Here is a 21,727-nt window from a genome sequence, read left to right on the forward strand (position 1 = left end):
GACTTTAAGGACTTTTGGACATTCTTGAGGAAAAGACTAATATTGAACAGAAAATTTGACTTAGAATATAAAAATCAGGAGAAATATAAGAAAGTAAATATGAAAGACTAATCATGAGGGATTTAATAAGCTTAAAAGGTTTACTTCTTATATGGAAAAATGATATTTGTAACTCTTAATATTAAATGTCATCATTACTAGGGTAGTTAGAGTATATATGAATGGAAATCTTGGGGTTGAGTTAATTATGATGGGCTCATTCTAAAAAGTAAAATTGGGTAAGGAGAAGTTAAATTAGCTCATAAAAAAAAGCCATAAATGGAAGAACTATTACAGTACAGTAGAGGGGGAAGATAAAGGATAGGGCAGGTAATGTAGGAACCTTATTATTATTGGAACTGGGCAAAAGAGGGAGTAACAATACATCTAGTTGGGTTTAAAAGTCTTCTTAACTTACAAAGAAATAAAATAAGGAAGTATGTGTTTATTAGGAAGGCAGTGATCAAAAGTAAATTAGACTTGAGGAAAAATAAAGTAAAAAGAGAAGGGTAAAAATAGGATGGGGGAAATACATAGTGATTATAACTTTGAATATGAATGGGATGAACTCGCCCATAAAAAGGATTAAAAATGGGAACTCCAAAATATGCGGTTTATAAGAAATACATTTACAAATGAAAGGCACAGAGTAAAAATAAAAGACTGGTGTAGAATTTATTATGCTTCAGCTGAAATTTTTTTAAAAGCAGGGGTTGCAATTATCTCAAAGTTAAAGCTAAAATAGATTTAATTTAGAAGATACCCAGGCAAACTGAATCATGTTAAAAGGTATCATAAATAATTAAATCATGTCAATGTTAAACATAAATGCATCAAATGCTATTGCATCCAGATTTATAAAGGAAAAAATAAATTATAATTGGAAATAGATAGCAAAACAATACTAATGGAGGATTCATTTTTTTTCTCAGAACTAGATAAATCTAACCAAAAAAATAAGAAAGAAGTCAAAGAGATAAGTAGAATATTAGATAAGTTAGGTAGGATGACACTGAGAGAAAGTTGAATGAACAGAATATACCTTTTTTCTCAGTGGTATATGACATCTTTATTAAAAAAAATTAACTAGATATTAGGGCATAAATCCTTTATAATCAGATGCAGAAAAGCAGAAATATTACATGCATCTTCTTTAGGTCATAATGCAATTTAAAATTGCATTTAATAAAGAAACAGAATAGAAATTAATTACATTTGATAAAGAACCATGGAAATACAGTAAATCACCTTATATTAAAGAATGAGTGAGTTAAAGCAAAAATTATAGAAACAATAAGTAATTTTATTAAAGAGAATGAAACAACATACCACAATATATGGAATACAGCAAAAGCAGCAGAGAAAAATTTATATATAAATGCTTACATCAATAAAATAGAGAAAGAATAGACCAATAAATTGGTTGTTCATTTTAAAAAACTAGAAAAAGAACAATTTTTAAATCCCCAGTTAAATTATCTCAAAAATTAAAGATTAAGATGATATAACTGCTTGTAAGAAAATCATTGTGTTAATAGTCAAATTAGGAAATGATCTTGTGAAAAAACAAACAAAAAATAAAGTAGATAAAACATTGGTTAATAGGATTTTTTAAATGGTAGAAAACCATATCACTACTATCAAAAATGAAAAAGGTAAATATACTACTATTGAAGATGAAATTGAAGCAATTATTAGCTGATATATTAAAACAGTTTTAAAGTTTAAGTGAAGAATACTTGCAAAAATATAAACTCCACAGATTCACAGAAAAGAAAATAGAATATTTAAATAAAGCTGTTTTAGAAAAAAGAAATTGAACAGCCAATAAATAAGTTTCCTGTGGGGAAAAAATGAGGATCAGATAGATTTAAAAGTGAATTCTACTGAGCACTTATCAACTAATTGCATTATTGAATAAATTATTTGGAATAATAGGCAACAAAGGAGTCCATCAGACCCCTTTTGTGAAACAAATATGATGCTGATACCTAAAGCAGGAAGAGCAAAAGTAGAAAGAAAATTACAGACTAGTTTCACTAATTAATATTTATGCAAAAATCCTAAATAAAATACTAGGTGACTAAAACAATATATTACAAAAATTATACATTGTGACCAAGTGGGAATGTTATCATGAATGTAAGACTGGTTCACTATAAAAATAACTATTAACATAATTTCAGAAAAAGTTTTCAACAAAATACAGCACTCATTCCTATTAAAAACATATAAAGGCATAGGTGTTAATAAATTTTTTTCTAAAAATGGTAAAAAGCTTCTAGTTAAAATCTTCAACAGACATTACCTGTAATGGGAATGAGGTACAATAGCTTTTCTAATAAGACCAAGGATACGCATCATCAGCAATATTATTTAACACAGTCCTAGAAATGCTGGCAAAACCATTAAGAGAAGAAAAAGGAAACTGAACAAATCATAATGGGCAATTAGGAAAGAAAACTGTTCTTTTGCATATGATTTAATAGTTTACTTGAAAAATCCTATATATGCAACTAAAAATTAGTTGAAGCAATAATTCTTGCAAAGTAGCAGGTTGTAAAATAAACCCACATACATCATCAGAATTTTTATATATCACCAAAAAAAGATTTGTGAGAAGAAATAGTAAGAAATATTTCAGTTAAAAATAACCAAAGACAATATAAAATACTTGGGAGTATACTTGCCAAGACAAACACAAGAACTATATGAACATAATTATAAAACACTTCTTATATGAATAAAGTCAGAATTAAATAATTGGAGAAATACTAATTATTCATTGGTGGGCTGAGCCAATATAATAAAAATGACCATTCTTCCTAAACTAGTTTACTCATTCAGTGCCATCCTAGTTAAACTACCAAAAAAAATGTTTTAACATTCATTTGAAAGAAAAAAAGGTAAAGAATATTTAAGGAGTTAATGGGAGAAAAAAAATGTAAAGGAAGGAAGTCTAGGAGTAGCAGATTTTATATGTATATTTATAAAGTGGTAATTATCAAAACTACCTAGTACTGGCTAAGAAATAGAATGGTGGATCAGTGCAGTAGAGTAGGCATATATAGTAGTCAATGATTATGGTAATCTTGTGTTTGCAGATGTAAAGTTTTAAGCTTTTGGGATAAGAACTCACTAATAAAACTGTTGAGAAAAACTAAAAAGCAATCTGGGAGAAACTAGGTATAGACCATTATGTATTTTAAAAATTCTTTTTATTTTTAAATTCTTTTTAAAACATTTAGTAATTTTTTCTAGTTATGCAAAGCCAATTTTTAATATTCTTTGTAAAACTTTGAGTTCCAGATTCTCTCCCATTCTCCCTTCCTATTCTCCCTTACTGAGAATGCAAATAATTCACTGTAGGTTATAAATAGGTAGTCATGCAAAGCAATTCCATAATGTTGTTAAAGAAAGCACAGACCAACTTCTTCCTCCCTCTCAAAAAAACTAAAAATAAAGTAAAAATAAATTCTTCAATCAGTATTCAGATACTATCAGTTCTTCCTCCAGGTATAGATAGCATTCTTCATTATAATTTTTCATCTTCAAAGTTACATAGACAAATATCTTACACCATTTACCAAGATAAGGAAAAATGGATATATGACCTAAGCATAAAGGGAAATATAAATAAATTAGAAGGACATGGAATATATTACTTATCAGATAAGTAAGAGAGAATTTATAAATAAACAAGAGATAGAGATAGGATAATTTTGATTACTTTAAATTAATAATTTAATATTTTTGTTTTTTCCCAATTACATGGAAAGGCATTTTTAACATTCTTTTTTTCTTGCATTGTGAAAACTTTGAATCCATTATTTCATCAATATTGTAACTTTGTCTATTAGTAAAGATACTAGGGTTCTTTTCTAGGATTCTTTTCAATGTATTCCCATAAATCCTCCAAAAACCTACTTAACATGAGAGACGTTCCTCTTCCTTTTTCAGTGTTAATGTTGTTCCATCATTGTTAATAAATAAAGGACCATTTGGAGAGCAGTGAGATGGTGCAGTGGATAGATTATCAACTCTGAAGTTAGGAGAACCTGAATTCAGATATGGTCTCAGACACTTAACACTTCCTAGCTATGTGATCCTGGGCAAGTCACTTAACCCCAATTGCCTCAGCAAAAAATAAACAAACAAACAAAAATAAATAAATAGAATAAAGTGCCATTTGACCTCTCTGTCATCCTTTATTTTTATTACATATAGTATGTATAAAAATGGATCATTTCTTTTTTCCATTCACAAATAGCTTTAAGTCTTTTGCACCAGTTTTTACATTTAAATCGTCCTTAATAATATGCTACAATCTTGCTTATACACAAATCTTTTATTTTTCCTTTGGGGCATCAAATTCAATATTAAAAAACCCTCTTCATTTATTTTTTCAAACAGTTTATATATAATACTATATCATTCAGAATCTTAAGAACCTTTTAGGTGATTTGCAATTTTATTTTTCTTAGACTAAAGTTTTTCATCTAAGTAACATCACTGAAATAAGGTTGGCCTTTAAGAATGGAGCTTTTGCAGACTTGAGCAGTTAAGGATCATTGCTATATTAAATAAACTAGTAATCAAATCTCTCTTTAAGTTCTGTTATTCATTCTGCTTTTTTTTTTTTTTTTAAGAGAAATACCAGTCGACAGACTAAACCATTGAAAGTGCAAGTTATGCATTCATCTATTGTTGCACATCAAAGTTTTGGTTTGAAGCTTTTGACTTGGCTTGGCAGTATTATTGGATATTCAGGTATGTTATCCATTTTCTTAATAATGGCTAAATGTTATTAAGAAATGTTGTAGTATTATATCTAAACTATTTGAAAAAACAGAAAGTGAAGAGAATTTTTAAATTAAATTTGATGCCTTCAGCAACTCCTCCCCACACACACCTCATTGATTTGCAGGTGTAAATATACTTGGGAAAATTCATGTAGTTCATAGTTTGACTCTTTATTAGTGTTAGTCATGTTTAAACTTTTTTTTTAATGTTTTATTGTTGTTGTTTTGCTACCAAGATGTTTTCCTTTATAATTTTGTCATTAAGATCCTGACTGATTTTTTTTATAATTTAATTAAAATAGAACATCTTGCTTTGTTTTCCTCCATATAGTTTAAGAATTTGCCTATAAGATGTTTTGTATGTGTAGTCATCAGAGAATTCAGAGCCATCATTGTTCTCTTTTCATGTACCTACCAAAGACCAAAAAGCAAACATTATTCCTGGCAGGGAAGGGAAGAGCAAGGGTATGTCTGAGGTACCCCATGTACTTTATTGAAGAGAAGTGCTGAAGCAAAGGAATGACTGAGAATTTTCAAATATTTTTGTTAAATAGCTAGCATGTTCTTGTCTTTGAGGTTTTTTTAAGAACATTATTTTGTGCCTTACGAAAATAGGAGATTCTGGAAATTTAGGGGAATTTATTTACTGGCCTATTAAAATGACAGTAAATTTCACAGATTTAATTATGCCTTCATTAAAGTTTTTTTCTTTGATGCTAATAAATGAGAATATTGATATTTTAATTTCTCTTCATTTTCCCTCAAAAGGAAAATTTCTCATGAGAATTCTTGACAGTCCTTTTGTTAGTTCTTCATAATTTTTTAATGTTATTATTATTATTTGAAAATTTAGAGAAATTTTTATCCATTTTTTAAGAGCATAGATCTCCCTGTCTTCCCAGGCTGTAAGTGTAACAACCCTTTGTGCTTCAAAGCCAGTGTTGATTGCCACAGGAATTTTGACCTCCATTTCTAAACTAGGCAGATTTGCCCCTTCTTAAGCATCCTGATGAATCCTTACTCTTCAGGATTCACCATATCGATTCTGAACTTCCTGTAGAAACATACAATGTATTATTCATAAATCCCAAGGTCAAACAATGTACCTCTCCAAATAATGGATTACAGGTATCTATCACCACACATGGCCTAAGTATTTTTATTAAAGTAAAAAACCAACAAACTCTTGTTTTCCTAATGATCTTAACATTGGAAAGTGACACCCAGCAGTGATTATAGATTATCCATTATATTGATTATGGGGGAAAAGGCTACTTTATTTGAATACTGTTTGGGAGGACATAATTTGGAAACTCTTGCTTTGCTTTGTTAATTTTTGTCTTATTAATTATTTGATATTCACTTTGAAATGGAAAGTATATTTTAGTAATTTTGTCACAGATTAGAATCTTAATATTTGTTATATTATGAATTACATTTTAGATTTTGTTAACCTGTTGGCACTTGCATGCCTCCTTAGTATTATTTTTCTAATTGAAGTTGAATTATGAAAATATGAAAATATAAGTATTATTTATAAATAAGTGTTAGCTATAAAATAGGATTGTAGAACATAGATTTAGAGGTGGAAAGGTCTTTAGAGTTCATTGAGTCGTCCTTCCCCCTCCCCATTTTACAGATGAGGAAACTGAAGCCCAGAGAGGTGAAGTGCTTGCCCAAGGTCACAAAGGTAGTAAGTGGTAGTCAGGATTTGAACCCAAGTCCTTTGATTCCCAATCTAATACTTATATATTTACTGACTTTTTAATTCTGATTTAGCTGGCACATAAGGTTGCTTCAAGTTTTATATGTGAATATTGATAGTAGTAAACTAGTTGTTAGCATGAAATTTGCTCAAAGAAAATTATGATAATAGTATGCACCTATAAATATTGTATATACCCATATATGTTTTATATATACACACTGCTGCATTTTTTTGTAAAGCATTTTATTTATTATTACCTTGGTATAATAGGCAGTGTAACTATTATTATTAGAGTATTTAGTATTATTAGAGTATTTCTATTCCTTAGGCTATGGAATAGAAAGGGTTATGAGAATAGTAAATCTCAGAGCTGGGATTAGAATTCCCAGATCTTTTTATGCTTTTTCTCCTGTTCCACAGCTCCATTGGTGATTGGCAGCTCATTTTTTTTTCTTAATGAAATTTTTTTGAAGCATGAGAATTCAATTACTTCCACTTTCTTATTCCCTTTTAAAGGTGCAAATTTTAATGTAAAGTTATAAACCACTTTGTGAGTTGGCCATTTTGTAAAGAATTCGTAAATTGCTGATCCTTTTCTTTTTTTAATAGCTATTTTTTTAAGAGCATATGTAGAACAGCTAGATTTAACTTGATTTGTAATTAAAATCTCTATTTTAAAAATGGCTGAAGTAGTTGTTTTACCCCTACTTTGTGTCTTTTTAAGATGGACTTCGCCGAATATTATGTCAGGTTGGTTTACAGGAAGGACCAGATGGTGAAAACTCTTCTCTTGTGGATAAATTGATGCTCTGTGATTCAAAATTATGGAAAGGTGAGTCTCTTTTAATTTTCTTTAAAAGTTGGAAAGAAAATATATTCAGATTAGTAGAGGAATCTTTTTTGAAAAGTTCATTTTAGAAGATGTGTTTAATGATTTTATGTTTTGAGTAATTATTAGATAGTTAAACCTTAGTAATTTTTTAAATATTCTTTTACAAATAGAAATTCAATTTCATTTTTAGGCAGAAAGTTAGGATGCAAATTCAAATATATTTTCACTTTTGCTGTGTTTAATAAGGTTGTTTTTATAATATAACTCAAAAGCAAATATGAACTTTAATATCTGCTAGTGAAGCACAAATGTACTATCCCAGAAGAAGAGCTAAAGCTAAACCCTGAAGTTTACAATACAGTTTCAAAATTCCTTGGAAATAACTTTCTTTCTTGCTTTCTTCATATACCCTGATCTTTTCCTTAATAGGAGCTAGGAGTGTCTATCATCAGTTGTTCATGAGCAGTTTACTTATGGATTTAAAATATAAGAAACTATTTGCCATCCACTTTGCAAAAGTAAGTAGTTTTTCAACTTTGAAAACCTCTAAAATAAGCAGCATAAATAATGGATTAGTTCAGGCTTATAATTAGAACTGGCTATTTAACAGCTGATAGCAGAATCACAATATTTCAGAACTGGAAAGGACTTTACTCATCAGCCATCTAGTCATACTAACTACAGCATACCTAACAAGTGGTCATCGAACTGTTTCTTGAAGATCTTCAGTGAGTAGTAACCCACTCCTATCTCATGATGCAGACATTTGAACATTATTAATCGTTAGGATTAATTCTTTACATGTAACCTAAATTTTCTACATATCTCCTAGTTCTTTGGGGCCAAACATTTAAATCTACTTAATATAAATACTTATACAAATATGTACATAAGTACATAAATAATTACAAATTGAATTTGTGAAATAGATTGGGGGCCAAAAGAAAATTTTAGTAAAGGGGTAACTCTTTTCTTATTTTTTGTTAATTGCAGAATTAATAGACTTTCAGGAAAGAGGAAACCCCCTTTTTTAATCTTTTTGTGCCATGGGATCCCTTTGCTAATCTGATGAAGCTATGAACTCTCTCAGAATAATGTTTTAAAATGCTATAAAATAAAATACATAGGATTACACTGAAGATAAATTTTATTGAAAGGTAATTATCAAAATATTTTAGTTAAAAATAAATTGATGGACTAACCTCAGGTCAGTAATCTTTGACTCCATGTTTATACCAATACAATGTATATATCCATATTCTTAATTCTGAATGGTATTTGAAATGGCAAAATGAAAATGGAGAATTTAAAGCTATCATCACTGTGAAATTAAAGTGCTGTCCCTTCTGTGGACTTTTAGATATAGAGAATTAGTTTAATAATTTCTATCTGCTTTAAAAGCCATGATTTTTAGATGATGTACATTTGGATTTTCTCTCCTTATGGCAGCCCAAAATTGAATCATCTATCCTATAGGTTTCAGCTACAATAAATTAAGCCCAAGGAATAACATCATCAGGAACTATAATATTGTTGATATTTACCTCCACTATTATATTATCATATATTTTGGGAACTACTTGTATCTTATTGTCAGTACTAAGCTGCTACTGTGTGCCTCATGGGTAACAACCATAAAACTAGTATTAGTTCTAAGAGATTATTCGAATGACTTTAAGGGAGAGGAACACTCATTTTTATACTTGTACTATCTCTTTGAATTTCCTCAGTACAGACTATTCATTATAACTATTAAAAATTTGGTCCGTGTGGATTAGAGGTGAATTTCCCCCTTGTTGTTTAGAATTACCAGCAGTTGCAGAGAGATTTTATGGAGGATGATCACGAGCGAGCAGTGTCGGTGACTGCTCTATCTGTCCAGTTCTTCACTGCACCTACTCTGGTGAGTAGTGCTTGCCTTTTCTTCTTAACTGATAGTTGGCACTCCTTGCCTTTTTTTGCCTTCTTAATAGAACTATGAGCGTTTGCAGAGTGATTATGTGACAGATGACCACGACAGAGAGTTTTCAATCGCAGACCTCTCGGTACAGATATTCACAGTTCCTTCACTTGTAAGTACTGAAAGATTAAGAAGAATTTTCCTGTTTTTTATTAGCACTGAAGCCTGAAATTTTAGAATATTGAGATTTACATATGCTTAAATACAGTAATGTTCCACCTGTTTTGAAAGCCTACTTTAAGACAACTTCAATCACTTGGAACATAGCACCATAAGAAAAAGCTTTTTAGCTTGTGTGAAAATAACTGTCACAAAACATGTGAATTTTATTTGTCAAGAGAGTTACTGTCAGAAAACAACCCCTTAGAATTTCATGTAAAATTAAACTTTTGGTTCTTGTGTCTCTTGTAGTCATACAGCCAAAAGTAAGGGAATTGCTAAAAGTTGATTTGCTGAGGCTTGTAAAGGGAAGGAGGAGGAAACAAAATTATCAGTCCTAGTAGGTGTATTATTTCCCAATCTAATAATTTATTAAAATGACTCCTAATCACCAAGATAAAATTAAATTATATTCTTGCTTAATAAGCTATAGAATTATTATATGATGCATTTTGGAAACATTTTCAGCAAGAGTGAAGCAGTAAATAATTTTAGAAGAAATACTAAAAATATTTTGTATCTCTGTCATAGGCTCTATGTTTGGCACAGTTAGATATTTAGTGAAGTTCATCTAGAACATCATTTTCATATGATACTGGATAAATAAAGTGTTAACTGCAGCTTTATTTTGTAGTACAAACTCCTTGAGAAAACAAATTGTATCATTTTTTGAGTTTGTATTTCAGTGAGTAGCCCATAGAAGCACACTGTAGAAATGCTTGTTGATTAATAGAATTACTTTTACTTTAAAAGGTAATTTAGTATTCCCTTATTGTTAGATGTGAGTTATAATTTCTAAAACTTTATTTGCTGAAAATCTTAACATAGATTTGTAAATAAGTATAAAAAAGTCTCAGACCACAGAATTATTTGGTTATTAACACTAGCTAGCCCCGAGAAGGTAAAAACCTTCTTTGACACTTGCCTTACGACAATTATTATATGCTACAAACATTGGGCCATGTTCATTTGGGAAATAGTTATGTATTTAATCAGATTCTAAATGTAATAGAGAAAAGGACAGGATTAAATAAAATTATTTACATTGCTTAGGAATGATGAAGATAAGGATGAAGATAAAAACGATGTCAAGAGTGATTATTTTAACTGTTTCAAGCTAATGAGGCTAAATACACAGGCCAGATATCCTTATGGGCCAGTTTAAAAATTATTTTTTGATTACATCATGCCTAAGCCTGACCTGCCCTTTTGCTCAGATGTGGTATACCTAAGAGAATTTGGATAATTCAGAATATATTCTCGTGGATGGAAAAAGTACTGGGATGTCATGTTCTTCTGGCAGTAGTCTAATTTTTTTTTTAATAAGAAAGACTGCACATGAGGTTATCTTTTATTTATTTTTCTTTTCCTGATTAAAGACAAAACCCCATTTTCTTCAAGGTCCTTTTATCCAACATTTTAAAAATCATCTAAATTTTTCCCCAATGTATCAAAAAAATTTTTATGCTTCCTGTCTGGTTATGACAAACATCCATAAAAGTCAACATCTTGAGTACATGTTTATTTATCAGGATGTCAGAATGCCTTTCAAAACTCGTTGGGGCTGATGACTTTGCTCAACCTAAATGTGATAACATCTCCTACTTCCAGCTACTTCTGCTTGATTTGTTTTTTTCTCTCCATATTTATTCTTGGTTATTTCTGATCACTTCTGATTTATGATGCTTGTTTTAATTTTTGTACCTACCTTACAAAGTGTTAGTTTTTCTCCCATTTTTCCCCAACTTAGTAATATTCATGAATGTGATCTTTTCCTTTTGGATATTGACAAATATATTAAATATTACTGAACCACATCCCATCCTTGAAAAACAAAACATGAAAAAATAAGTCATGATTCTTGAGAGTTGGGTAAGAACCAGTTTCATTCTCAGTTAATAACAGGCTAGTCCAAAAAGATTATGTTTGTAAATGATTTGATTACATCTTACAATTAGTCTGTATTCCAACTTATTTGACCAAATGTGTGTCCTGTCTATATCACATACAGTGCAACTCAAGAGGAGTTGGTGAACACTGAGACTTATACTTATTCTATGAATTTTTCCAGAGTGTTAGAGGATTTGCCTTGTTATTTTGACCATATTAAGTTAGGTGTATGGTGAGAGACTGGCATCTCTAAATGAGGCTGAGAGTTACATAGAGTGAGAATGTTTAAGGTAAGTAAGAGATTGATATTCTGAAACAAAGTGAAGAGAAGACATATGTACAAATAAAATAGAATCCCAAGGATAATAGTGAATTGGAGCTATATTATCAACTCTAAATATCTATTGCATTAGAATCCATTTCATGTAGAATGATACCTTGAGAAATGATTAGGAATTTAGGGATTAGAAAATTACTAAGTATCTGACTTTTAATAAGCAATTATTAGAGACAATACTAAACCCCTTATGATCTTTCTTATGTAACTTTGCCAGCAGAACTATAATACCATAAGTCAGATTTGGGCTTTGGAATTTCCCTCGGCCAAACTAGTAGGTAATTTTTTTCCTGTTGAGTAGAATAGTAAAAATGATCTACTCTGTTAATTATTGGATTTGTCATCTAGTCAAGAGAAGCAGAACCCTGATCAATAAGTTTAGTTGTTATAGAATAATAGATACAGAAATGGAAGGAATTTCAGAGATCATCTTGGCCAATTTTCTCATTTTATAAACTGAGAGCCCTAAAAGTTAAGTGACTTCCGCAAACTTACACAAAAAGTAAATGGCAGAACTTGGAATATGAACTCAGTTCCCTTGACTCTAAATTCAGTGCTCCAGATTTAGCATGCTTTCCACTGTACCACAGTGCCTCTAAAAGCAACTGTTTTTTAGTATCACAATGGGAACAAATTAACTGACCCTCAAAAAAAATCTGTGGTCATATTTTCTAAAACAAGACAGTAATAAATACCATATTTTGTCCCATTGACATTTATTAACAACTTTGAAGTTTCTTTTAGCCTTGAGATTTCTTGTCTTATTTTTTTTTCTCAATAGCTTAGACTATATTGTATCCAATCTTACTTGAGAGTGAACTAATGAAAACTTTTACAAGTTCCCTTTTGGAACATTTTTCTCATTCCTTCTCCATGCAAATTTCTTCATTGATAATCATTTTGAGAGTGTGGTCACTCTGACATAGCTTGTTACTACTTCTTTGTTTTGTAAATAATATATGCACAGTCTAATCTGGGTGGTCACTAAGTCCCTTCCTGTGCACTGGTCCAAACCCTGGGTGATATCAGGTAAACTCAGCGGAGTTGGAAGGACAACATTTAAGAGACACTCTGTAGGAACAGGAAAGTTACATGATGTCATTAGGAATATCAAAAGGTTACAGTACTATAATTAAGTTGGGAAGTCTTGACTAAGAAGAATGCATTAAAAAAAGTAAATACTTTTTACGGAGTTCCTCTTGCCTAGATTTCTTATAATGTTATATTTCTTATCTATTATCTTGTATTTCCTATTTATATACATTAATTCAAGTAAATATGTAGCTTAGTTCTTCCACTGAACAGACCATTGTACCTTTTAACTGAAATGAGAGGACCTCTGTAATATTTTAACCTCCCTGAATAGTTTATCTCCTCATAAAACAGTGGGAAAACAACATAATTAACAATAATTAAGAAATATAAGGAAAGAGCTAGTATTATCATGCCTGGGGGGAAGAAATAGACCCTAACTAAAAAATAAGTATTATTTATGAACTCCTTTGATCTGTATTTTATCTACCCAGTGAATAGTTTTTTTATTACAAAATATTCTAATATATTTTTGTTTAGGCTCGAATGCTAATCACAGAAGAAAACCTTATGACTACCATCATCAAGACTTTTATGGATCATTTAAAACATCGAGATGTCCAGGGCAGGTTTCAATTTGAACGATACACAGCCTTGCAAGCCTTCAAGTTCAGGAGGGTTCAGAGCCTTATTTTAGACCTCAAGTAAGCATTGCTTAATTATTAAATCAGTTAAAACAAAATATTCATCTGATCAATGTAACATCCAGCTACAATTCCAAAGGATCCATAATAAAACATGCTGCCCACCTCCTGAGAGTGAGGTGAGGCTCTCAAGATGCAAAATGAGATACATTTTTTGATGTAGCCAATGTGGACATTGTCTTGCTTGATTGTGCATATTTTTAATATGGTTTTTTTTCTCTTTTTTTTCCTTTGGAAAAAACAAAGTGAGAAGGGGAAAAATAAAACTTGTTAATTGGGGAAAGTAAGCTAAAAGTTTTGGGTTTCTTTTAAGACTTTAAATGTTAAAGACTCCTACATTTTTCATAATCATTTTTTCATTTTGTTTAGATATGTGTTGATTAGTAAACCCACTGACTGGTCAGATGAACTGAGACACAAGTTCCTAGAAGGATTTGATGCTTTCTTAGAATTGCTAAAATGCATGCAGGTATGTGAACCAACATATTAAAAAATGTCAAAAATGATTTTGTTTTTTAGTTTATTACCAAAATAAGCCCTTCACATTTAAAACATTTAATTTGGAGTCAAATGTATATATGGGATGTTAAGAGAAAATTGGTTTGGATCCATTTAATGAAAAAAAAAATTATTAAGATTTTAAATGAAAGGATTTTATCAGGAAATTGTTTATTAATCTAATGTTGTAGGAATATTTTTTAATGTATTGGTAATACTTTCAGTTGTTTCCTTCATTTCTTTTGAAGGGAACAAATATCTTTATTATTACATGTCCATGTATAAATACACACACACACACACACACACACACACACATAAGGATAATGTTACATTACAGTTTACTTGATTTAGAAATCATAATACTAAATTTTCACTATCCTATTTTCTTGATAGACATCTATCAAGTGAAATTATTTTTCCTCTGTTAATATCCCAAAACAGAGGCTAAATATTCCAGCAAAGACCAATCAATACATTTTAACTAGTTTTAATTACAAAAAGACAGGCAGCCTGCATTATTACATAAGGTTAGGTATATGTACCATTTTGATCTTGCTATAACTTTTTTAAAGAAAAAAAGTTTTAAAAATTTGTTTAATATACTTAAGATATTTTGGGAGTTGACATTTCCATTTAATTAGCTCTGCTAGTTCCATGGCACTTATGCCTAAATTCTATAAATTTAATTTTTTTAATTAACTGAGGTAGAAAATTTAGCTTTTTTGTTTTTTGTTATCAATTTTTTTCTGACTGGAAAAACGCTTTATTTTCAAAGAGAATAACTATTATGAAAAAGATTATACTCTGAATATATATGGAATGATTATATAACTTTAACCAATTACTTTTTCATTTGTTTTTTAAAATCTTGTAATTTTTTTTTATACAAAGTCGTTGAGCTCAAAAGGGATTTTGAAGATTTCAAGATTAAAAAGATAAAAATCTATCCTATATAGGACAATTAAATTCCTTTTTTTTTTTAAATTTTTAATAGCTTTTTATTTACAAGTTATATGCATGGGTAATTTTACAGCATTGACAATTGCCAAACCTTTTGTTCCAATTTTTCCCCTCCTTACCCTCACCCCCTCTCCTAGATGGCAGGATGACCAATACATGTTAAATTTGTATAAATTAAATACAAAATAAGTATACATGCCCAAACCATTATTTTGCTGTACAAAAAGAATCGGACTCTGAAATATTGTACATTTAGCCTGTGAAGGAAATAAAAAATGCAGGCAGGCAAAAATAGAGGGATTGGGAATTCAATGTAATGGTTCTTAGTCATCTCCCAGAGTTCTTTCGTATAGTTGGTTCAGTTCATTACTGCTCCATTGCAACTGATTTGGTTCATCTCATTGCTGAAGATGGCCAGGTCTATCAGAATTGATCATCATATAGTATTGTTGTTGAAGTATATGATGATCTCCTGGTCCTGCTCATTTCACTCAGCATCAGTTCATGTAAGTCTCTCCAGGCCTTTCTGAAATCATCCTGTTGGTCGTTTCTTACCGAACAATAATATTCCATAATATTCATATACCACAATTTATTCAGCCATTCTCCAATTGATGGTCATCCTCTCAATTTCCAGTTTCTGGCCACTACAAAGAGGGCTGCCACAAACATTTTGCACATACAGGCCCCTTTCCCTTCTTTAAAATCTCTTTGGGGTATAAGCCCAGTGGTAACACGCTGGATCAAAGGATATGCACAGTGTGATAACTTTTTGAGCATAGTTCCAAACTGCTCTCCAGAATGGTTGGATGTATTCACAATTCCACCAACAATGAATTAGTGTCCCTGTTTTCCCACATTCCCTCCAACATTCCACATTATCTTTCCCTGTCATTATAACCAGTCTGACAGGTATGTAGTGGTATTTCAGAGTTGTCTTAATTTGCATTTCTCTGATTAATAATGATTTGGAGCATCTTTTCATGTGGCTAGAAATAGGTTCAATTTCTTCATCTGAGAAGATAATTAAATTTCAATAGAATCATTATATTTATTTTGTATTTTGATTTCCAATTCATATTTGTTTACTCTTAGGGAATGGATCCAATTACACGACAAGTAGGACAGCATATTGAAATGGAACCTGAGTGGGAAGCAGCTTTTACCCTACAAATGAAATTAACACATGTCATCTCCATGATGCAAGACTGGTGTGCTTTGGATGTAAGTTTCTTTTGCTGTGTCTACTTGTGTGTCAACTTTCCCATAATAGTAAGGAGATATATGAAGAGGAACTATAAAGGATCTATAATGAAGAGGCCTTTTATCCTAAAACAAATTTATGAATACATTTAAAAATGTTCATTGTACATTTGAATCTGTGAGTTATAAAGACTAGGTTAGAAACTATTTTCACTTCTCAACAGTTTCCAAACTTTAATAACCATTTCCATCTTCTGAGAATGATTTCAAGGTAGTTGAAGGCATTATGTCTAGTGAAAAAAAAAAACTAAATTATACATTATGCTGTTTGGTTTATATTGTTTGCCTCAGAAGCTATTATTTTAAGTATACTCTTAGAAAGGTGATTTGCCTTGTCAGCTGTCTGACTTGAGAAGGTAACTAATTTACCATTGCATGCAGTTCCTGGAAGGGAACCTTTCAGAAGTAGATAGGTCCTGTACATGTACCAAAAGCAATACCACATCATAGGCCAGTGGCACTCCAAAGATGTGCCATAAATTATATGATGCCTGTGACTGTGAGCTCCTGTAGAGCTCCCTTTCCAACTTTATGAAATCTAAACTTGAAATTGCATACAAATTCTTCCCCATAGTATACTTGAACTTCTATATTGTTTTAAGTATTCCATGTAGCAGGTACTATGGTGGTGTAAAAAACCAATTGAAGAAATAGTCTTTCCTTTATATATTAATGATTTTTTGTTTGTTTGTTTTGTTTCTTTTTTAATTGAAATTCAGTTTGGGTCATTTGAATTTTTTCAAACCAAAGGCCTAGTACATCCATCTATACATACATGTGATGTAATATAAAAAAAGGTTCTTGTTAATGTTAAGAAGTCAAGAAAAAACTTGAGACCAAAAAGATGTGTATTAAACTTAGTCTATTGTGAACAATCTAAACACTGGGGAAAGTTTCAGTTTTGTATATGCCTTAAATGCCCAAGAGACAGTAAAATATTGATTATCAATCTCTCTTCTAATTCTGATTCTGTTTATTAGTCCTCCTTCTGGATATACTTATTTTCTTATAGATATCACCCAGCCTCATGGCTTCATTTGCAAATACTTGATGGGAATAGATTACCATCACTAGACAGATGACTCCATATTCATATCTTTATCTCTATTCCATTACTTATATAAAGTAAAGCCTGAATTTGTAACTGGAAACTAATTTTTTTCCTTTCTCAGAGTCACTATCTTATTCTAGATTCTCATAAATTTATGCATTAATAACTGCAACCACTGGTATCCCTGCTATTTTCTCTTCTCTATATTCCTTTATTCTCTCCCATAACAAGTCTATGTATAATAGGTTCTGTGGTTTGATAACAGAGTGCTTTACTAAAAGTACTTATGTCATTTCCTTCCTCAGGAACTTAGGATGGTTTTCCAATGACTACCACATCAAGTACCACATTAGTTCAAAACCTATCTAATCTGGCTCTACTCTGCTTTTCTTACAAAGTCTAGTTTTAATTGGGGAGGCGGGTGGGGGGGGGGGGGATGCGGTGAGGGGAAGAGATGTGGGAAGCTGAGCCTAAAATAGTGTCTAAAACATTAGAACCACTGAAACATTATTCTTATTAATGTACAGAAAAGAACACAAAGAAGTTCAGAAGGAAACAGACAAATTTTAAAGTAAACTGGACCAGTCATAGTTGCAAATACAGTTTTGCTATGTATATGAACATGATGGGTTTTTTTGGTATCTCAGATTCATAATTAATTTTTTTTTAATTTGGATTTGAGCCAGAAATCCCAGAATTACATTTTGATTTTACTACTTCTAACCTATGTGACTTTGGGCCATCTTTTAACCTATTAGTTCTTTATCTATAAAATGAAGTATTTGACTTAGATGATTCCTTAGGTTTCTTCTAACTTTTTAACTTTCATTATTAAGACTCATTTTTCATTATTATGAATCAGCTTTCATTATTACTTTCAAGCTTTTCTTATGGCTTTATGCATATTTTACTTATTCTTAGCCCCAGGACTTTGCTTATGTAGCTCCTTAGCCTGGAATACCTTTCTTCTCCTCTTTATATTTATAACCTATTTATCCTTTGACTCAGCTAAAATACTACTTCTTCCATGAAGTCTTCTCTGATTTCTCTGACATACTTTTCTTTTTATTTTTTTCTGTAGGCATTTCTCCCTTTTTTTCTCAATAGTATTTTATTTTTCCAATTAAATGTAAAAATATTTTCAACGTTCATCTTTATAAGATTTTGAGTTCTAAATTTTTCCCTTTCCTTCCCCCTTCCCCAAGGCAACAAGTAATGTACATAGATTATACATATTTCCTTTTTAGTCTGATATACTTTTCTTCTGAATGATCTTTCTGTATCCCAGTCTTAAGCATTTATAGTCTCTGTCAGACCACCTAGTACTTTATATTCCTCTCTTATATTGTTTCTCTGATTAATCTGTAAATTCAATGAAAGGATACTTCTTATATCTCTTATAGCACCTCATATAAGATTAGATATATGGTATTTGTTATTTGATTTTGTTGTTGTTGATTTTCCAGGGTCAGGAAATAAAATTTAAATATGCAGTTTTCCTTTATATTAATGCCACTTATTCCTGATATCTACTGTCAGAGATAGTCTTTCTATAATGCCCAAGGCTTACCTTTCCAGCAGTGCCTTCAATTTTTTTCAGGTCATTATGCTGTCCTCACTCCCTTATGTCCTACTGTGTTAGAGGATCCTGTTCTACTCTTAAGTAGGATCAGTTTTCCAAGTCAATGTATAATTAGATAACAGTTGTTTTATTTTTAAATTGGACCTTGTTTATTGATAGAGGGAACTCAGTGAAAAAATTCCCTCTACCAATAAAGATTGTCAGCTATTCTAAACTTAGTATGTTAAAAAGTTGCTGGAGCACTGAGAAATTTAGTAATTTGCTAAGAAATCCTACATGTTTGGGGGCAGGGTGGTAGTAGTGGGATCTCTTTGGCAGATGAATACTTCTGAGTTCTCAGAATCACAATCCTTTTTCCTAAAGCTGATCTTGCTATCTTCTACAATTGGTATTTTTATAGTAAACTTACAGGAAGTGGTGAAAGAGATTGTAGAAATCCAGAGCACCTGTGCTAATGCTTCTGTCATGCCACTTTTTCTCAAATAACTTTTCAAAATGTTATGTCTAAATAAATTTTTTATTTTGATTTGTCTGGCTTGTACTGAATAGTGTACATTCAATCCTCCTTCCTAGGAAAAGGTGTTGATCGAAGCATACAAGAAATGCCTGGCAGTGCTGATGCAATGCCATAGTGGCTTCACTGACGGGGAGCAGCCTATCACACTTACTCTCTGTGGGCACGCTGTTGACACCATCAGATACTGTGTCTCCCAAGAAAAAGTTAGCATTCATCTTCCAGTCTCTCGCTTACTTGCAGGTAAATAATCTTGGAAAACTTGGAGTTTTCTTTTTTATTAATTTATGATATTATCTATTATAGAATATAAATCAACCTAGCCTGTAAAGCAGCCTGATTAACAAGAGAGAATGAATAGGTATTTATTGGTATAGTCAGATTTTTTTAAGAAAAATTACTTTTATCTAATTCAGTTCCAATTGATCAATGATGGACACAATCAGCTACACCCAGAAAAGGAACCACTGGGAAATGAATGTGAACTACTTGCATTTTCGTTTTTCTTCCCAGGTTATTTTTACCTTCTGAATCCAGTTCTTCCTGTGCACCAAGAGAACTGTTCAGTTCTGTACACATATATTGTATCTAGGATTTAACATGTGTAAGACTGCCTGCTATCTAGGGGAGGGAGTGGAGGGAGAAAAGGGAAAAGTCGGAACAGAAGTGAGTGCAAGGGATAATATTGTAAAAAAAATTATCCATGCATATGTTCTGTCAATAAAAAGTTATAATTATAAAAAAAAGAACATCTGATGCAGATACTATATCAAAGCAACTGCTAATAAATAGAAATTATCTACATTTTTGCTTCTTCACAGTTGCTGGTTTTTAATAAATATCTGATTAAATTTTAGACCTAGGGAAGGCCTGTTGATAAGAGAGTTTAGGGAAATTTTTTTTTTAACTTTTAAAAGGTTAGTTCATATGCCCCAAATAATTAATCAAAAATTGTATTTAAGTGCCCACTATGAATGTATCAATGTAGAGTGTAGAAGTTCAGATTTGAGTTGAATCTTAAAAGAAATTAGAGAAGCCACTATCCCTCATCCCTATTCTACTTTGAATAGATATATTCCAGTTGTTGGTGCCCAACTTCCTTAAATGTATATTGTATTTATTTAGTTTGCTTTTTTTTCTGTATATACTTCTTTATGTAATTGGTCATCTCTCTGGATCAAATGTAAACTTTTAAAAAAGGGATAACTTCCTATTTGTCTTTATGTCTCCAGTTCCTAGCACAGTGCCTGGAACAGTGTAGGGCTTAATGGATGAGGATACTAAGGCCCAGAAAGATTCAGTGGCTTGCCCAAGGTTAGAATTTAAAGTCATATTTCTCTTATGACACACCCACCATTCTTCCCAGTCGAGTCTAGCTCTGCTTCCCCAGAACTAGAATCCTGAGGTGCTGCTTCATGTTTGTTACTGCATCCATATAGTGATCATGTTAAATCATTGAAATCAAAAGAATTGCTTTATTGTACAGTTCACTTAAAATTTTAATTTTGTAACCCTTAAAGATATGAAGGGGGCAGCAAAGTTAAATGGAAAAATTAGAAGTGAATGGTTGTTTATATATTTATTTCAGAAAACTTTTTGGGGTTTTGTCTTTCCATTCAGGTTTGCATGTATTGCTAAGCAAAAGTGAAGTGGCATATAAATTTCCAGAACTACTTCCTCTGGTAAGTGGTACTGAAATTTAAAAGCAAATTCCTTTTTCTGCAGTATTCATGTTCTTTTCAAAGTTCCAAGTACTTTATCTTTAAAAGCAAATTTTTAAAAATTGTACTTAGTCCAAAGTTTACCTGCCCATCTGCTCTTGTTAATACAGAACATTAGCTAAGATTTTACTTTTTTATTTGCAGAGTGAACTCAGTCCACCCATGTTGATAGAACACCCTCTTCGATGCCTTGTTCTATGTGCTCAAGTGCATGCAGGAATGTGGAGAAGAAATGGATTCTCTCTTGTTAATCAGGTTTGTATTTCAGATTTGGGGAATGGTTTTACTACATTTCCCAGCCTCTAACCATAGATGCATAGATAATGCATAGGTAGTACAGTGGCTAGAGTGAGAGGGCAGTGATTGAAGTTAGAGCATAATAGATAGAAGTAAAGTATAGGGGTTAGAGAACTAGCCCTGAAGTCAAGAGGACTTGAGTTGAAACCCAGCATCAGACACTGGTTGTGTGACCCTGGACAAGCCACTTAGCTTCTCTGTGTTTCAGTTTTCTTATTTACAAAATGGCAATAATTATACCATTTATTTTCTCAAGATCATTGTGAAAATAAAACTAAATAATATTTGTAAAGACTTTGCAGGATTAAAAATGTAATTATTAACTACCATAGTTTTCATGGCACTTAGTCATTGATTTAAAAGCTACAATAGAAA

General features: G+C 31.2%; 1 protein-coding gene across 2 annotated transcripts in view; it reads left to right on the top strand.

Moving 5' to 3' along the window:
- The window catches only part of UBR2 (ubiquitin protein ligase E3 component n-recognin 2), a 151,822-nt gene that overhangs the window by 61,420 nt on the left and 68,675 nt on the right, over positions 1–21,727 (top strand). For both annotated transcript variants that reach the window (XR_007953528.1, XM_051996972.1), the window contains exons 8-17: positions 4,689–4,809; positions 7,274–7,381; positions 7,811–7,899; positions 9,355–9,453; positions 13,300–13,463; positions 13,833–13,932; positions 16,020–16,148; positions 19,394–19,577; positions 20,955–21,016; positions 21,200–21,310. Coding sequence is in view for 1 of the 2 variants with exons in the window: in XM_051996972.1 (XP_051852932.1) it covers positions 4,689–4,809; positions 7,274–7,381; positions 7,811–7,899; positions 9,355–9,453; positions 13,300–13,463; positions 13,833–13,932; positions 16,020–16,148; positions 19,394–19,577; positions 20,955–21,016; positions 21,200–21,310 (1,167 nt within the window). In the remaining variant the exon portion in view is untranslated. The remainder of the gene's footprint in view (positions 1–4,688; positions 4,810–7,273; positions 7,382–7,810; positions 7,900–9,354; positions 9,454–13,299; positions 13,464–13,832; positions 13,933–16,019; positions 16,149–19,393; positions 19,578–20,954; positions 21,017–21,199; positions 21,311–21,727) is intronic.

This window comes from Antechinus flavipes, chromosome 4 (genome assembly GCF_016432865.1).
Source record: "Antechinus flavipes isolate AdamAnt ecotype Samford, QLD, Australia chromosome 4, AdamAnt_v2, whole genome shotgun sequence".
Lineage (NCBI taxonomy): Eukaryota > Metazoa > Chordata > Mammalia > Dasyuromorphia > Dasyuridae > Antechinus > Antechinus flavipes.